The 16,265-nt window shown below is 40.9% G+C and overlaps 1 protein-coding gene across 2 annotated transcripts in view; it reads right to left on the bottom strand.

Annotated features, from left to right (window-relative positions):
* Nucleotides 1–16,265, bottom strand: part of top2a (DNA topoisomerase II alpha) — a 53,258-nt gene that overhangs the window by 19,987 nt on the left and 17,006 nt on the right. For both annotated transcript variants that reach the window (XM_067968837.1, XM_067968838.1), the window contains exons 16-24: nt 15,692–15,801; nt 15,515–15,607; nt 15,123–15,237; nt 13,501–13,622; nt 8,438–8,586; nt 6,822–7,053; nt 6,450–6,584; nt 5,752–5,952; nt 3,570–3,765 (exon numbers count right to left, since the gene is read on the bottom strand). In XM_067968837.1, coding sequence (XP_067824938.1) covers nt 3,570–3,765; nt 5,752–5,952; nt 6,450–6,584; nt 6,822–7,053; nt 8,438–8,586; nt 13,501–13,622; nt 15,123–15,237; nt 15,515–15,607; nt 15,692–15,801 — 1,353 coding nt within the window. The remainder of the gene's footprint in view (nt 1–3,569; nt 3,766–5,751; nt 5,953–6,449; nt 6,585–6,821; nt 7,054–8,437; nt 8,587–13,500; nt 13,623–15,122; nt 15,238–15,514; nt 15,608–15,691; nt 15,802–16,265) is intronic.

Here is a 16,265-nt window from a genome sequence, read left to right as displayed (position 1 = left end):
GGGTGGGCGGGAAGCGGCCTGCCTCTGCCACCAGGAAGGCCTGGCTCGAGGTGGCAGAGGAGGTCACCAGCACCACCAACATATCGCCCACCTGCATACAGTGCAGGTGGCGCTCCAATGACCTCAGTAGGTCAGCCAAAGTGAGTACACTTACTCTTTCCCCTACACTCCGTCTGCCACATCACCGCCCCCACCCCACATCTCCTTCTGCACTGCCAACACTACTCTGTCACATCACCCCTCATACCCACTCAAACCTCATCGTACCTGCACCTACTCACCTCGCCACTACCACTCAACCCAATCCTCATACAATCTCATGGCTCTATCTCATACTCACTCTCTCGTGCATCTCTTTCACGGCCAGCCTCACTCAACCTGCCACTACCTGTGCTGCAGCCACAGGGCATGCATCACATATGTGCATTAGGCAGCGTAAGGCAAACGTGTCGTGAGCATGAAGAGGATGCACAAGGGTGTTTGAGGGTTTGTCATGGTTGTTACTTATATTGAATTTCTGACCAACTCACATTACATGTTATATTGGCACCACTACTGCCATGTCTTTGCGAATCTTGTCTGGTCTGTGCAATAATGCCCTTTCCTGAGGATCACTATGAAGACCCACAACTGAAGCCATCCATTGTGTCACTGCAGAGTGGGTGTAGGTGTATTTGCAGGGCGCTTTTGTGCAGATGGCTGAGAGACGTCATTGATGCCCCCGGTTGCACCCTGGAAGGATGTGGAGGAGAGGTTGTTGAGGGCAGTGGTGACTTTGACAGCGACAGGTAAGAAGATGGTGCTCGGGCCAGCCGGGAGCAGCTCGGCATGAAGGAGGCTGCAGATGTCCACGACTACATGTCGAGTGACTCTGAGCCTCGGTCTGTGGACCCTGTGGCGAGGGTAGTGTCCTCTGCGACGCATCTCTCTCTGCGACAGCCCTCCCTCCTGCTGTACAGGTGGATGTGTCACAGCACTCTGCTGTGGAGCTCCACGTGTCAGAGGTGGACGGCGTGGATGGCGAGGCTGGTGATGCTGTTCGCCCTCCGAGGAAGTCATGACTGCAGCTACGGCGGCCCCCATCCGGCAGATGTACATCTGAGGGGGTCCGCAAGGTAGGTACATGTCTCTGGACCCCGGGGTAAGTGTGCAAGTTGGTGACTTTGATTGTCAGGAGGAGGGTGGTGGAGGCCAAACTTTGTCCCAAGTGACAGAGTGGCCTCCTGCAATGAGTGAGGGTCTCCCCCCCCACCACCTGTCAAATGGACCTTTGCAGCTGCCACAGGCTGACAGGTGCAACAGGTCCATTTGAACTGGGAGTGTTTCCCCCAGTGTGGGAAACAGTCCCAGTTTGCTCTAAAATCCCACCCCTCCTCACATAATCCCTTAATCAGGTCAGTTAATGACCTGAACAAGCCAAATAAATAGCTTCAAGTGGCATCCCGCTGGCTTTAATTGCCTGCGGGATTCCCACCAGCAGGGGCTGCGTGCGCACGCCGGCGCGTCAGCGGGGAGCCCGGAAGTGCGCGGGTTCGAGGCGGGCTCCGGTCCCGCTCCGGGATTTCCCGATTTTCGGGGCCCCCCCGCCAGGAACGCACCCGCTGGCGGGTGCTAAAATGCTGCCCATACTGTTTATATTTATTTAGCTTCATACTGTTTACTTTTATTTAGAAAAAGCTAAAAATTCGCACCCTGATAGCAACCATCTGGATTATGTGTATATACACCAAGTGTGTCTGCTAAAAAAATTGTAATTATTTCTTCTAATGCCTCATTGCTGTAGCATAGATGAGAAGTTTCATGTTTCATCTATGCTTTTCAGCAACTATGTTGAAAAGCACTCAATCCCATTTCAATCTAATGGGGAATCCACATACTGCCACACGTCTGAAGCCTAATAAATCTAGTTATTAACACAAATTATGTATAATGAGCACTGGTTAGTCATTACTACAGGATTTAAAATATTATTTGCATAACGTCACATCCATCCTAACAACTCAGATCCCCATATGGCTCAAATCACCGCAGTCTTTCTTTTTAAAAGTGGTTCTACAACATTCCTGATGACACGGTTTATAAAGCCCTCTAGGTTCAATTCTTTCCTACATTACAACAGTGACTACACTTCAGAAGTACTTCATTGGCTGTAAAGCACTCTGGACAGTCCTGAGATCATGAAAGGCACTATATAAATGCAAGTCCTACTTTCTTTTTGCCTGCACTGAAGTAGCTGATCTCAATCAGGATAGGAACAGAGGTTCTACAATTGGCCTCAGTGCCCTGAGTGAAAGGATTACCTTATTACCACTGATTCCTATTCAGGATGGGTTTGTATAGGACGCCCTCCAGAGTTAAATAGTCTGCCATTATACACTAAGTTCACTGATAAAAAATGGCCACGTGGGCAATGCACTGGAGGGCAACCACTAACTGTATAACCGTACTCTGAAATGAGTTATCACATGTGGAGAAGAGGATATATTTTTTAAAACCTTGCATATGTCCACACTTCCCTTTAGCACCATTTTTTTAATACTTTTAAGTAAACATTTATAATAGGAACTTCCATGTAAACAGTGATGGTTCGTTGATGAACCAATCAATTCACTCGAAATGCTTTTTGGGAAAACATGTAATTGCCATTTTTTCCTCTATATCTGAAATTTAGAATTTCCAAAGTAAGCTTTTAAAGAAAATTAAAAAAAACTCAAAAGCTACACATTCTTTAACATGATTAAATATGCCCAGTGTTGTCTTTTACCACCTTCTTTCTAGTTCTTATTTTAAGGCCTCAGCCTGCCTCAAATGCCTAGGCTTCGAATGAAAATGTTTATTTCAAAAGTTGTCTGGTGGACCTCAGATACCAGGGCCTGTCCCAGCATTCCCAGAGCCACAAGACCTCGCTTCTGGTGTTCCCAGACCCTGGGGATTCCCTCCCCACCCCATAGTACTGCCAGACTCTGACACCCCATCTCTTTAGTGCCTGATCTCAGACAGCACCCAATGCTGATTGCACCCTAAGCTCTGGAATTCCTTCCCTAAACTTCTCCACTTCTCTACCTCTCTCTCCTTCTTTAAGATGCTCCTTAAAACCTACCTCTTTGACCAAGCTTTTGGTCACCTGTCCTCATATCTCCATGTGGCTCAGTGTCAAATTTTGTTTGATAACGCTCCTGTGAAGCACCTTGGGACGTTTTACTACACTAAAGGTGCTATATAAATGCAAGTTGCTGCTGTTGTGATAAATCAGAGTCCCATATCCTTGAAACTACTTGGCATAATACTCTTGTTCTTAGGTGATTTACTAGTAACATATAAATAAATAGAAAAGTGCTCATGTATTTTAAACTGACAAAAGAAGCAGTAGCAGTTTCATTAAAAATGACACAGGAAGGCAGCAAGCAGAAAGTCAAGTTATTTGTTGCTGCTGTTATAAAGCATGTCTTTACATAATCACGATTATTTCATAAACCAAATGTTGCCTCCAAATATTTTGACCTGCAATCCTATTTTGACAAGGCCAAAATGCATGCTATTTAAACCATTAAGGAGTTTTTAAGACATACCAATGATCAATGTGCCTTCAATCTTCTCCAAGATGAAACGAGCCTGGTTGCTTAGTTTCTTATATTCTGCTCCCAGTAATCCCTCAAGCCAATCCTTTCTTAAACCGTAATATTTCAACCTCAAGTCAAAGAACTCTTTCAATATGTCTTGTACATTTTCATACTTCTTCAGACAGCCAACATGGTCAAACAACACCTAAAGAGACACAAGTAGTTAGAAAGCCAAATCAAGACGACTTTTAACCCTTCAGAAAGCTATGAAAGGCTAGTGTACTAACCCACTGTACCAATCATCCATTTGTAGTTGGAAATATAAACCCGTTTTGGATTACACTTTTTCCACCCTCCCCCTATTTATTTTTCTCCTTCTCTCCTCACAAGATGGTGATAAGTTAGCAGTACAGCGTGGTCCATCTAATTTTACCTCCAATTGGAGAAGGGTCAATGAGAAAAGCAGATAATGTGTGGAGCCCTAATATCATGCTCTAATTAGTGAAATCGATATTGTCTTCATTTAAAACTAGTGGATCTCCCGTCACATTGCCCATATGAATTCAGGACAAAGCATATTTCCCTCAATACATTAGTGATGCTATAGGTATTGGTCTTCAGCTTCTGAAGCTCTGGCCCTGATTTTAACGGGAGGGCGGATAAGGTGCGCCTGAGCTCCAAAGCGGGCAACGCATCCAGGGACAGGGAGGCCCGACTGATGTTAACGGCCAGGCCTCGTTCCCATAAATTTTCTCAGTGATCCACCCAAACCCAGTCAGATCCACCACCTAGCTGGCAGGCTGAAGTGGGAATTCAGCAGCAGAAGACCCGCGGGATTAGTCCCCAGCAGTCAAATAAGTGGTGGTGGCGGGGGGATCCGAGGCAAGGGAGGCCCAAGGTTTCTTTGTGGGCCCGGAGGAGCATTTCTGCTCCTCCTAGCCCACAAGGACACCGAAATTATTATTATTTTTTTTAAGACTTACCTTCTGGTCCATGATCCCCTTCCTGACAGGTTTGGCCTGTCGGGGAAGCAGTCACCACTCCCCTGCTAAAATTGCAGTTTGGGTCCTGATTACATCATTGGGTTCCAATCTGCATATTTAAACAAGGCCCTGCCAGCTTGGGGCGGGTGTCCCACTCAAAAGAGCAGATTAACGTCAGGACACAGTGGGAAGGCAACAGGAGTAAGTCAATGACCTTTTAACTGCCCTCTGCCCGGTTTCCACCAGATGGGGTGGGGGGGGGAAAAGAGAGTTCAAATCAGGACCTCCATCTAATGGTAAAAGTGTGCTCCTGCAGGTGAGGAAGTGGTGGAAACAGCCAACAGCATGGTTCATTAAAGAGAAAAAAGACTGGCAAGCTGCCAAAGGCCATTTGGCATATTGGACTTGTGATTTAAGATCTCAGTATCATTGCTATTAATTTAAATGAATTTTAACTGGGATAGTTGAAGTAGAAACAAGATATAAAAAGTATTTTAATGTTTATAGAAGAAACAAGATTATAGACCAGGTAAAAAGAAAAAAATCAAATTATAATATAAATATAGGATCTAAGGGAGAATGGGATGATAGGTCAAGCAGAATTAAACTGTTTAACTTTTAATTATTAATAAAACTGGCTTTTAAGGTTTCTACTTCTGTAGTTAACAGCAAACATTGGGGCAGCTTTATCACTAATGTTAGTGTTCATTTCAGCATCAATGCACAAGCTAACAAAATGGCCAGTCTAGGGAGACGGACCTGAAAAATTAATTAATTTTCATTTAAAACTAATGGGTCTCATGTGGCGTTGCCCATGTAAATTCAGGACAAAGCAAATTTCCCTCACTGCATTAGTGATGCTGTAGGTATAGGTCTTCAACTCCATCAAATGATAGAAGTATGCACCTGCAGGTGAGAGGAGGTGGTGGGAACAGCCTGCAAAATGATGAGAGAAAAAACCTGGCAGGCTGCCAAAGGAAGAAAATGGCGAGTAACTATTCCAAATTTAACTGTTATCCAGGAGGAAGATTAGGAATGTTTGCAGTGGCCTGAACCGTGCTGCGAGGACCTGCAGATTCTGGAGCTTTTGAAGCTCCATCTAGTGGTACAAGTGTGTAGCTGCTGAAGTGACTAATTTGTCAGTGGTGAAACCCAAACAAAAATGTGCAATATGCATTGCAAATTTAATAGATTATAAATTACTGTACCATCGAGTTGCATGTAAGAGGGACATTTATTTTGAAGACTTTGTGCAGTCCTGCAGCTTCTGCTTCAACCAGTTTCTGCTCAGTCATCATTACTGTGAAACGTACAGTGGTATCAGTGTGGTACTCCTTATAATCAGTGATTAACGATGGAGCCTTCTCTGTTCCATTCAACATTGGCTCTAGCACCTGCTCTTTGTAAGCCTATGCAGACAAAAAAAAAACATGAAACACAACTACATAAGAAATAATGGAAATAAGAAATGGCCCATTAAGTCTGCTTGATCAAAAAATGTATAATTACCTTGTCAACCCCAGCTCCTGAGGTACACACCTCACTCCATCTGAATATAATAACTCAAAACTATGTTGACATAGCCAAAACCCTAGCTTTCGGTAAGTGTAGAAGTACACCGTAACACTACCACTATTCGCCAGTTGACCACAAGCCAAACACTGTTACGAAATCTACTTGCTACCAGGCAGACTTACCTTGCTAACTACACATCACAGTGTAACATCAATGTAACCAGAAAACAACCGCAAAAAACTTCACATTCTGATATGGAAGGTAACATTAAATGCCTAAGCATCAGACCACAAAGTCTGCTTGAAATCTTTTTTGTGCTTTTATATCTATATTGGGATCACTTTTATACAACTACTGCAGTTTAACAATAAGGTCTGAAAAATCTAGTTACCTGAGTCCATGTCTTGACTGGGAGCTCGGAAATTTCTATTGTGGTGGAATTGAGCACTGAGATTTCACCATTAATCATGTACTGATTGGCACCCAACTCAAAAACTGTACCCTTGAAGTTCTTGTAATTAGGAAGCTAATGAGAAACAATCCAACATACATATCAGAAGAATTTACATTCAAAAGTTCTGTAAAAATTAATACCATTGTTTAATATAAGCAGATTGTGCTATCAGTCAGCAAACCAATGTGATTTTCAGTTATGAATTAAAATAAAATCACCCATGTTACAAGATTCTTGACAACAAATGTCTTAATGGTGTATGAGTTATAGGGGAGGGTGGATCTTAAGAAATGAAAATATTTCACCTACCATGGGCACAGGGTCATCTCCATCCAACATACGCCTGATATTATTAACAATTTCTCTTGTATCATAATTGGGGATTTTGCAAGCCCATCCTGTGCCAATACCTTCTGCACCATTCACTAGCACCATAGGAATAATAGGGATATACCACTCCGGCTCCACTCGCTGGTTATCATCGTACATGTATTTCAGGAGGTTATCATCCATTGAGGGGTACAGCAGGCGAGTCAAAGTACTAAAGAAAACAAATTGTGATCACTACTGCGATTCATGGGAAGATGGAAGCCAGTCCAAATACAATTTTGACAATTTATTATATGTCAAAATCTGTAGGTGTGACCCACCTATTGAAATTGACCCAGTCAGTGGCATTGTAAGGTAACGTGACCCGACTACATAATATTAAAATGTAAAGTACTATGAAGAGCAGAAAGAGGTTGAAAAAATTGGGAGCCAGCAGAAAAAGGTGAAAAATATCAAAGCCAGTAAATAACACTGAAATTTGGGACCTGTAAATCTTCATAAATATTGGGGCTTCCTCAGAGTTCTAAAAGCAGGCCCTTTAGTTTAATTGTAGTGAGGGCATATTAATTTCTATAAAAACTGCAGCCTTCAGACTTTTATATAATTCTTTAAAATTCAGTGTCTCAGAACTACGTTAAAAATAGAGCTTCATACATTGGAAAAAAAACAGGACCTTTCAACTCTTAAAAATCAGGGCCCCCGACTCAAAAATCAGACCCGTAGTTTCCCCCTCCATCTTTTCCTCCATCATGGTACACTTTCAGGTTCTAGCCACAGGGTTTCACAGTTTAAATTTTGTGGTGAAGTGTGTCCTTCGTTTTGGTTTTGTACTTTTCTCTTCTACAGGCAAGTTCTTCAGCTTTATTTTTCAAACGACTATCTGTATTTTATTATTCCCCCTTCCAGGATACTTTGTCCAAAAATTCCCAGCTAAACCTTCTCTCCAAACCTTTCCAGAGCTTACAATATGCCTTTCTTTGCCCCTTTAGAAACCTTTCTTCTGCTTGCAATGTACAACAACTTTTAGATTTTCACATTTAACTGCCCTTGCCTGAAGTTGCTGTGTGATTTGCGCATAAATAACGGTGAGTGTGTTAGCCTCACTCTTATTTTGACAGCAAATTCTGCGGCATTGATATGGTTTAAGTTTGACTTAACTCCTCACTTTGAATGAGTTACAACTGGAACAGACAAAAAATTAGCAGTTTATAAACTTCTATTTGTTCTAGCCATTATTAACTTGTGGCTCAGTCATCTCGAAAACAAAAGCATACCACGACAATAAGACGAGAGAGATCTGATTTCATTGAAAGAAAACTACTCAACAAAATATACTGGTCATTCATCTATTAACTCATTTCCAGTACAACGTAGCCATTAAGTACTTTGGGAAGCTGGAAGGACAAGGAAATCTAGGAATACCATTTTAAATCAGTGTCTTTGACAAAACATAAGTTGATCACTAATAGACAATTTTTTAAGTTTGTCTTTAAAATTGGCCGTCAAAATGTGCAACATTGGTCAGTAAAACAAATCTCTCCAAAGTAATTTCTAGCTACTACCAATTGGAACTTAAATGTTGTAATGGTGCCCACCTGAGCATAGTGAAAATGTATCGAGGACTTGCTGCATCTTTGCCACCATGAAGTCTTGTACCAAACTGACCAATTGGCTGCAGAAGATTGATATTATTGCTGCCCACAAAGTTCTGAGCTAATCCAACAATTGTCATCATAAGGGATACCTGAAAGCATCAATTAAATCAGTAGTTAACAAACTACGTTAGAACTTCAATGCAACAAATGATGATTGAATTTTCATCTGCGAAAGTAAAATCAAGAATTTGTTTTTGGGTGGGGAAGATAACGGAACGTATTTTGGGTAGTGATCATAAGTGCTCCCAGTGAATTCATATTTGAACACTGCTAAGCACCCTGTGCCTCTGAAGAAGGTTCAAAATATTGGACTCAATATAAAAAATATCAGCACATCAGTGTAACGTGCACAATAAAATGTAAACCTGCACATCCCCCAATTCAGATTTGTTTAATTCACTATCATTTATTTTCTTTACATACAGGATTACTTTGTGATACATTATGAAATACAGCATCAAATCCAATCAGTGAATAAATGGAGTAACTCAAATACCACAGGTGATGTTATAAGAACATAAGAAATAGGAGCAGGAGTAGGCCAATCGGCCCCTCGAGCCTGCTCCGCCATTCAATAAGATCATGGCTGATCTGATCCTAACCTCAAATCTAAAGAACACAAGAAGTAGGAGCAGGACCTGGCCACTCAGCCCCTGGGCCCGCTCCGCCACCCACAGGGCCTTGACCGATCCGAACTCAGCTTCATGTCCAATTTCCTGCCCGCTCCCCGTAACCCCTAATTCCCTTTACTTCTAGGAAACTGTCCATTTCTGTTTTAAATTTATTTAATGATGTAGCTTCCACAGCTTCCTGGGGCAGCAAATTCCACAGACCTACTACCCTCTGAGTGAAGAAGTTTCTCCTCATCTCAGTTTTGAAAGAGCAGCCCCTTATTCTAAGATTATGCCCCCTAATTCTAGTTTCACCCATCCTTGGGAACATCCTTACCGCATCCACCCGATCAAGCCCCTTCACAATCTTATATGTTTCAATAAGATCGCCTCTATTCTTCTGAACGCCAATGAGAAGAGTCCCAATCTACTCATCCTCTCCTCATATGTCCACCCCCTCATCCCCGGGATTGGCCGAGTGAACCTTCTTTGTACTGCCTCGAGAGCAAGTATGTCTTTTCTTAAGTATGGACACCAAAACTGTATGCAATATTCCAGGTGCGGTCTCACCAATATCTTATATAACTGCAGCAATACCTCCCTGTTTTTATATTCTATCCCCCTAGCAATAAAAGCCAACATTCCGTTGGCCTTCTTGATCACCTGCTGCACCTGCATAGTAACTTTTTGATTTTCTTGCACTAGGACCCCCAGATCCCTTTGTACTGCAGTACTTTCCAGTTTCTCGCCATTAAGATAATAACTTGCTCTCTGATATTTCCTGCCAAAGTGCATAACCTCACATTTTCCAATATTGTATTTCATCTGCCAAATCTCCGCCCACTCACCCAGCCTGTCTATATCCCCTTGTAGGTTTTTTATGTCCTCCTCACTCTCTACTATCCCGCCCATCTTTGTATCATCTGCAAACTTTGATATGTTACACTCGGTCCCCTCCTCCAAATCGTTAATATAGATTGTAAAGAGTTGGGGACCCAGCACCGACCCCTGCCGAACACCACTGGCTACTGGTTGCCAGTCAGAGAATGAACCATTTATCCCAACTCTCTGCTTCCTGTTAGATAACCAATCCTCCACCCATGCCAGAATATTACCCCCAATCCAGTGATTCTTTATCTTGAGCAATAATCTTTTATGTGGCACCTTGTCGAATGCCTTCTGGAAGTCTAAATACACTACGTCCACTGGTTCCCCTTTATCCACCCTGTACGTTGTGTCCTCAAAGAACTCAAGCAAATTTGTCAGACATGACTTCCCCTTCATAAAGCCATGCTGACTTTGTCCTATTAAATTATGTTTATCTAAATGTTCCGTTACTGTCTCCTTAATAATAGACTCCAAAATTTTACCCACCACAGATGTTAGGCTAACTGGTCTATAATTTCCAGCCTTCTGCCTACTACCTATAATTTCCAGCCTTCTGCCTACTACCCTTTTTAAATAAGGGTGTTACATTAGCAGTTTTCCAATCTGCCAGGACCTTTGCTGAGTCCAGAGAATTTTGGAAAATTATTACCAAAGCATCCAGAATCCCTACTGCCACTTCCCTCAAGACCCTAGGATGTAAGCCATCAGGTCCAGGGGATTTATCCGCCTTGAGTCCCATTATTTTACTGAGTACCAATTCCTTAGTGATTTTAATCGTATTTACCTCCTCCCCCCCTAGAGCCCCCTGTTTGTCCAGTGTTGGGATATTCTTAGTGTCCTCTACCGTAAAGACTGAAACAAAATATTTGTTCAGCATTTTTGCCATCTCCATGTTTCCCACCATTAATTTCCCGGTCTCATCCTCTAAGGGACCTACGTTTGCCGTAGCCACCCTTTTTCTTTTTATATAACTGTACAATTTAGATGGTTAAAGACCCAGTAAATGGTTTTGCCAGCGCAATCTGCCCGAACCAGTGCAAAAGAACACAGCAAATCAAGCTTACAAGCGTAAATCGATTTTCCGCGATCTTTAATATTGGTTCAAAAATCATTTGCACCCGAAGCCAGCCCCGCCCCCAAATTGAAATAACGAGGATGGCGAGTTTCTGCCGACTGCACCTGTTCGAGGAGGGTCTTCAAATTAAGCTTGGTTTCTTAGGCACACAGGCACGTTTTAAACATTTTTACATATTAAAAAATATTTAATTTTACTAGGAAACTGACTAATGTACACCAATGAAACTAGTAAATGGTTCAGTAGTTTTTTTAAAGTCAGTTTCAGTGATTTAAAATCAGGCTACTCACAGGTGGAAGACTGGACACTTATTAGAAATGCTTATTGTTTATGATAAATCCATTTTCAGCTGTATTAATAAAACTGCACCAGGTTACCATTCTTAAATACATCAATGAATATTTTTTTAATGCAAATGCACTGATTGATAGAAGATTTTACATTTGTGATTATGCAAATGCATATGATTATGCAAATACATTTTAGCAGAGACTTGAACTGAAACCTAACCAGTGCAATTTCAAGCGCAATTTGCACCCAATTTGCTGATTGTGCCCGAAGCGGAAACTCTACCCCTATATGTTTTAACAATCTGTGATGGAGCTACACCTCCAACTTCACGATTTGACTAAAATATTAAAATATCCATATATCAGAATTCTTGCGTATGGCACATTTCCTGTTGTCACATCTTGTGCTTTTATGTCAACATTTATAATAGAGAACTTATCGAAAAACAAATATTTCACTGTTACAATTAGTTGATAAACTAATCGCATGAAATCAAAATGCTTTCTGAAATCGTCTTTTTTTTCATCAGTGACTGAAATATTTAAACAAAATAAAATTCAAAAATCACATATTTCATAATACCCACTGAATTATCTTTTGTATCTCAATACTCACATTAAAGTTTTTACTTCAAGGCATCAGCCTGTCTGATAAGCTGGATATTTTTACCTCATAACTGCTGTCCACATGTATTAACCACACACGTACATCCTGAGCACCTATACATCACACAATTTCCCAGTCTGCAACTGTGCATCAGAATGACTGTTAAGGATAGAAAGGTATGTCCCTCGTTTTGAGGATTTGACTTTGAAAGAAAGTCAATATTTAATTCTCAGAGCTTCATTTTGGGCAAGATTGGTATTAGCAAATGCTGTATTTTATTATGAACTACTCAGATAGACATCATCTGTGATTGTAGTTTTTTTTTGTTGACTGAGAAAATAAAATAAAGACTGTTTACTGAGAATTAATTTTAGTCACTTACCTCTTTATTGCTGTTGAAAATTCAACTATACAAGATCTTCTGAACCATTTTTAAGGTCCAAGGGATTTTTTAAATATATAAGAATAGAAAATGGGCATTGAGCAGTTATGCATTTTTATGAGTAATTTTTGTTCATGGAAATTCACGTTTATTAATGACTGTATAAATCAGCAAGCTCTTTATTTAGTCTCAGAATGTGGGCAATGCTGCCATAGCTGCATTTATTGCCCACCCTAGTTGCCCTGAGGTGGTGGGCTTTCTTCTTGAACTGCTGCAGTTCTTGTGCTAATGGTGTTCCCACATTGGTGTTAGGTAGACGGACCCACCAGACATACCCAGGAATGGTGATGGAGGAGTCTAGAGTCATGTGCACGGAGGTCACCACCCCTCCCTCCCCACTGAGTTTTTACAACAATAGTAATTTTTCTCGAATTCAATTTCACAACTTTCTAAGGTGGGATTTGGATTCACAACCTCTAGGTTGCTTGTCCAGTATGATAAACCACTACACCACTGGACTCTCAATAGTGCACTAAAGGGTAAATTTGTGCTGGTGGTACCGGAGGATGGGTCAGGGAGGAGGCTGACAGGCAGGAATGCAATGGGGCCTGATGGTTTGAAAGGGCCCAAGGATAGTTTAAATCTCATTCGCTTGGGCCCCTCTGTTATAAAGCTGCCAAACCCTGCTCCCAATACTGACAGATTCTAGACTGCACCCCTTAGACGACTTGGCATAACATCGGTATTCTTATAAACCCCAGACTCATTGCAAGCAACACCACAACACATCTGCTGGTGTCTGTGGAAAAAAAAAGGTTTTTTCAGCTCCAGGAGGTAATCCTACTAATTGTAGGCGCAATGGAAAAAATTCAAATATTCTAATTAAATATCTTCTGGGGACTTTGGAGGAGAAGGACACTAACTGCTACTCTGACGTATGATAGACAAGTTAAGTCTACTGGAAGAAAAATTATTCAATCGTCTGTAACCCACATATGTACTATAAATCCACATTTACAACCAAAAGCTTTATCCTTTCCACAAGTAGGAATTTGATATATGCCACAAAATTCACAAGGCCATGAATAATTTTCAAGCTAAATAAATCATTTAAAAAAAAATTCATACCAGTTAACCAATAGAGTCTTACCTCACCATGATGATAGGCTGACATCTCAGCAATAGAACCGGCCAACTGGGCAACTTTGACTTCACGCTTGTCATTTCGCTTGAAGCAGGTGAATAAAACCTTGCGCTGACCAGGTTTCAGGCCTTGATTAATGAATAAGGATGAGTGAAAGAAATGCTCGTCAAATAGTTTAAAGTATTTGCAGTGCACTCTTAAAGTGAAGTTTGTTCTTTGACATCAACTGCTATCCTGGCTGAGATCAACTAATCCAGCACAGACTAGGGACTGTAACTGGGTACTTCTGGGCTATGACTCAATAGAAAACCACATATTTCATTTAACCACAGCTACCAGGGGATCCATATCAGAAAATGTGATCTTAAATAGCCAGACACAGATTTTACTCCAACTGACCACCTGGCATGCCTTCTCATTTAGGTTCACATGAAGACCATGGCACAACTTATTAAAAATATTCCTATTCCCGTCAGTTTATACTCAGGTTACCTGTTTTAGCGAAGAACTAAAGAAAACTATTTATCTGTATGCACCATAACATTTTTTTCAGGAATGTAGAAACTCTGGATTCTGTTTCAGCATCTCTATCATATGGTAATCTTTATAAATCGCTGGTTAAGCCTCAGCTGGACTATTGTGTCCAATTTTGGGAACCACACTATAGGAAGGATATCAAGGCCTTGGAGAGGGTGCAAAGGAGATTTACTAGAAAGGTACCAGGGATGAGGGATTTCAGTTATGTGGAAAGATTAGAAAAGCTGAGAAAGTTAAGGGGAGATTTAATAGAGGTGTTCAAAATTATGAAGGATTTTGATAAGAGTAAATAGGGGCGTTGGTAGGAGGGTTGATAACAAGGACACAGATTTAAGATAATCGGCAAAAGAACCAAAGGGAAAATGAGGAGAACGTTTATTAACGCAGCGAGTTGTTATAATCTGGAATGCACTGCCTGAATGGGTAGTAAGTTTCAAAAAGGGAATTGGATATATACTTGAAACCGAAAAATTTGCAGGGCTACGGGAAAAGAGAATAGGAGTGGGACTAATTGGATAGCTCTTCCAAAAGAGCTGGCACAGGCACGATGGGCTGAATGCCCCCCCCCCTCTTTGTGCTGTATGATTCTATTTTCCACTCTCCCTCAATTGTTTTCCAACAAATCTACATATCCAATTAAAAAACATGACAAAAGGTACGGGAAAAAAAATGAAACGGAGAAGCGGCTAACTTTTAGCCCCTTTGCTATCTACAACTGGTCACATACAGGAAGGCTCATTGCCAGGTCAGCAAAGTTTTCCAGAACTTACATGTACAGGGCCAGCAAATATGGAAGTGCTGCCATGTGCCAATATTAATGTGCACCACTAAATATGTTTCACCATTTTCCTCAACACTGGAAAGCAACACCCAACAGCTACTATATAACTATCTTGGGAACACATCGAAGACCAGATACATTTGCATGGCAGAATAGTGATAGAGTTGCCCAAGGGTTGATAAACTGTTTTAAATGTTAAGCAATCCAGTTGGAAAACTATGGCTATGTTATGGACAGACCTTTTTTTAATAAAGCAAAGCAGATGATTTACAGCTAAAGCAGAGCAGATGATTTACAGCTAAAGACTCACCATCCACAAGTGATGGAATTGACCTCTCATTGTCAGAGTTTGAGAAGAGAACCAGTTCCTTATTGATAAAGTCATTGTAAGTCAAATATTTTGTTTGTTTCCCATATAAGAATTGCTGCAAAAAAGGTAAAAATCAGCTTATGAAAGTATATCCAAGAATATTCTACAGCAGTGCATGCCATATCCTGCTCCTTGGCACACAATTTTACTATGCCAATTGGAAATTTGTCCTTGGTAATAACAGCCATGGGTCTACGTATGACCATTTTGTTTACGCCCCGATTTTTATCTTATTCAGCTTCCATGTGGCATATTCAGGCTGGTAGGTTATAGCATCATTAGTTCAAAGAGAAATTGTGTGATTTGAAGCAAAATGAATTTTGATACAATACCTCAGGTAATCCATGTAACTTTCGCTGTTTTCTATCAACCATGAAGTTAGTCAACCATTCTTTGCGTTCGTCGATTTTTTTCCGGCTAAAGGCCTGAAGAATGAAAGGATTATTAATTGAAGCACTATAGTATCGAAACTCTGATTTTGATAATATATTGTAGCATTTCGTTCTTACCAGGGTGATCGCAGCATCATCATCTGGTCCACTATATTTAAAGGGGATACGATGCCTCTCCATATCAGCAAAATATTCCTTTGCCTCCTTAGCTGTGCTCGTACCCAGACCTAAATGATTTAAATTCAGTAGTTAGATGTTAACCAGCTGCATAAGTACACTTATTTTAGATTACTTGCCTATGACGCACTTTCACAACTCAGCACAAAGCAACTTAAACATTAATTATTTATTTTCATTCAATGAAATCTTCCCTTTAAAAAAAATATTTAAAAAAGAAAGTGGCATAGGAACTAAATTTTTTTGTAGTCTGGTGATCTGTACTATAAACTTGGGCGAGTTGCCCATCTTGGCTGGTTTGTTAGATATAACATACATGACGAAGCAAGGCACCTAGCCAATTTTTTTTCAAGAATGTGGGAGATCATTATCTAGATAGACAGACTAACATTCTTCTTCATTCAATCTCCATATACAATTAGGATTATACCAAAGCAGTATAGAAAGTGATGCTGGCACTTTGAAGCCTAATATTAATTTCAGCTTGGAACAGTGAAGCATTCATCATTTTGAC

Source organism: Heptranchias perlo, chromosome 30, assembly GCF_035084215.1.
Source record: "Heptranchias perlo isolate sHepPer1 chromosome 30, sHepPer1.hap1, whole genome shotgun sequence".
NCBI classification, from domain to species: domain Eukaryota; kingdom Metazoa; phylum Chordata; class Chondrichthyes; order Hexanchiformes; family Hexanchidae; genus Heptranchias; species Heptranchias perlo.
This window is presented reverse-complemented; position numbering and strand designations above follow the sequence as displayed.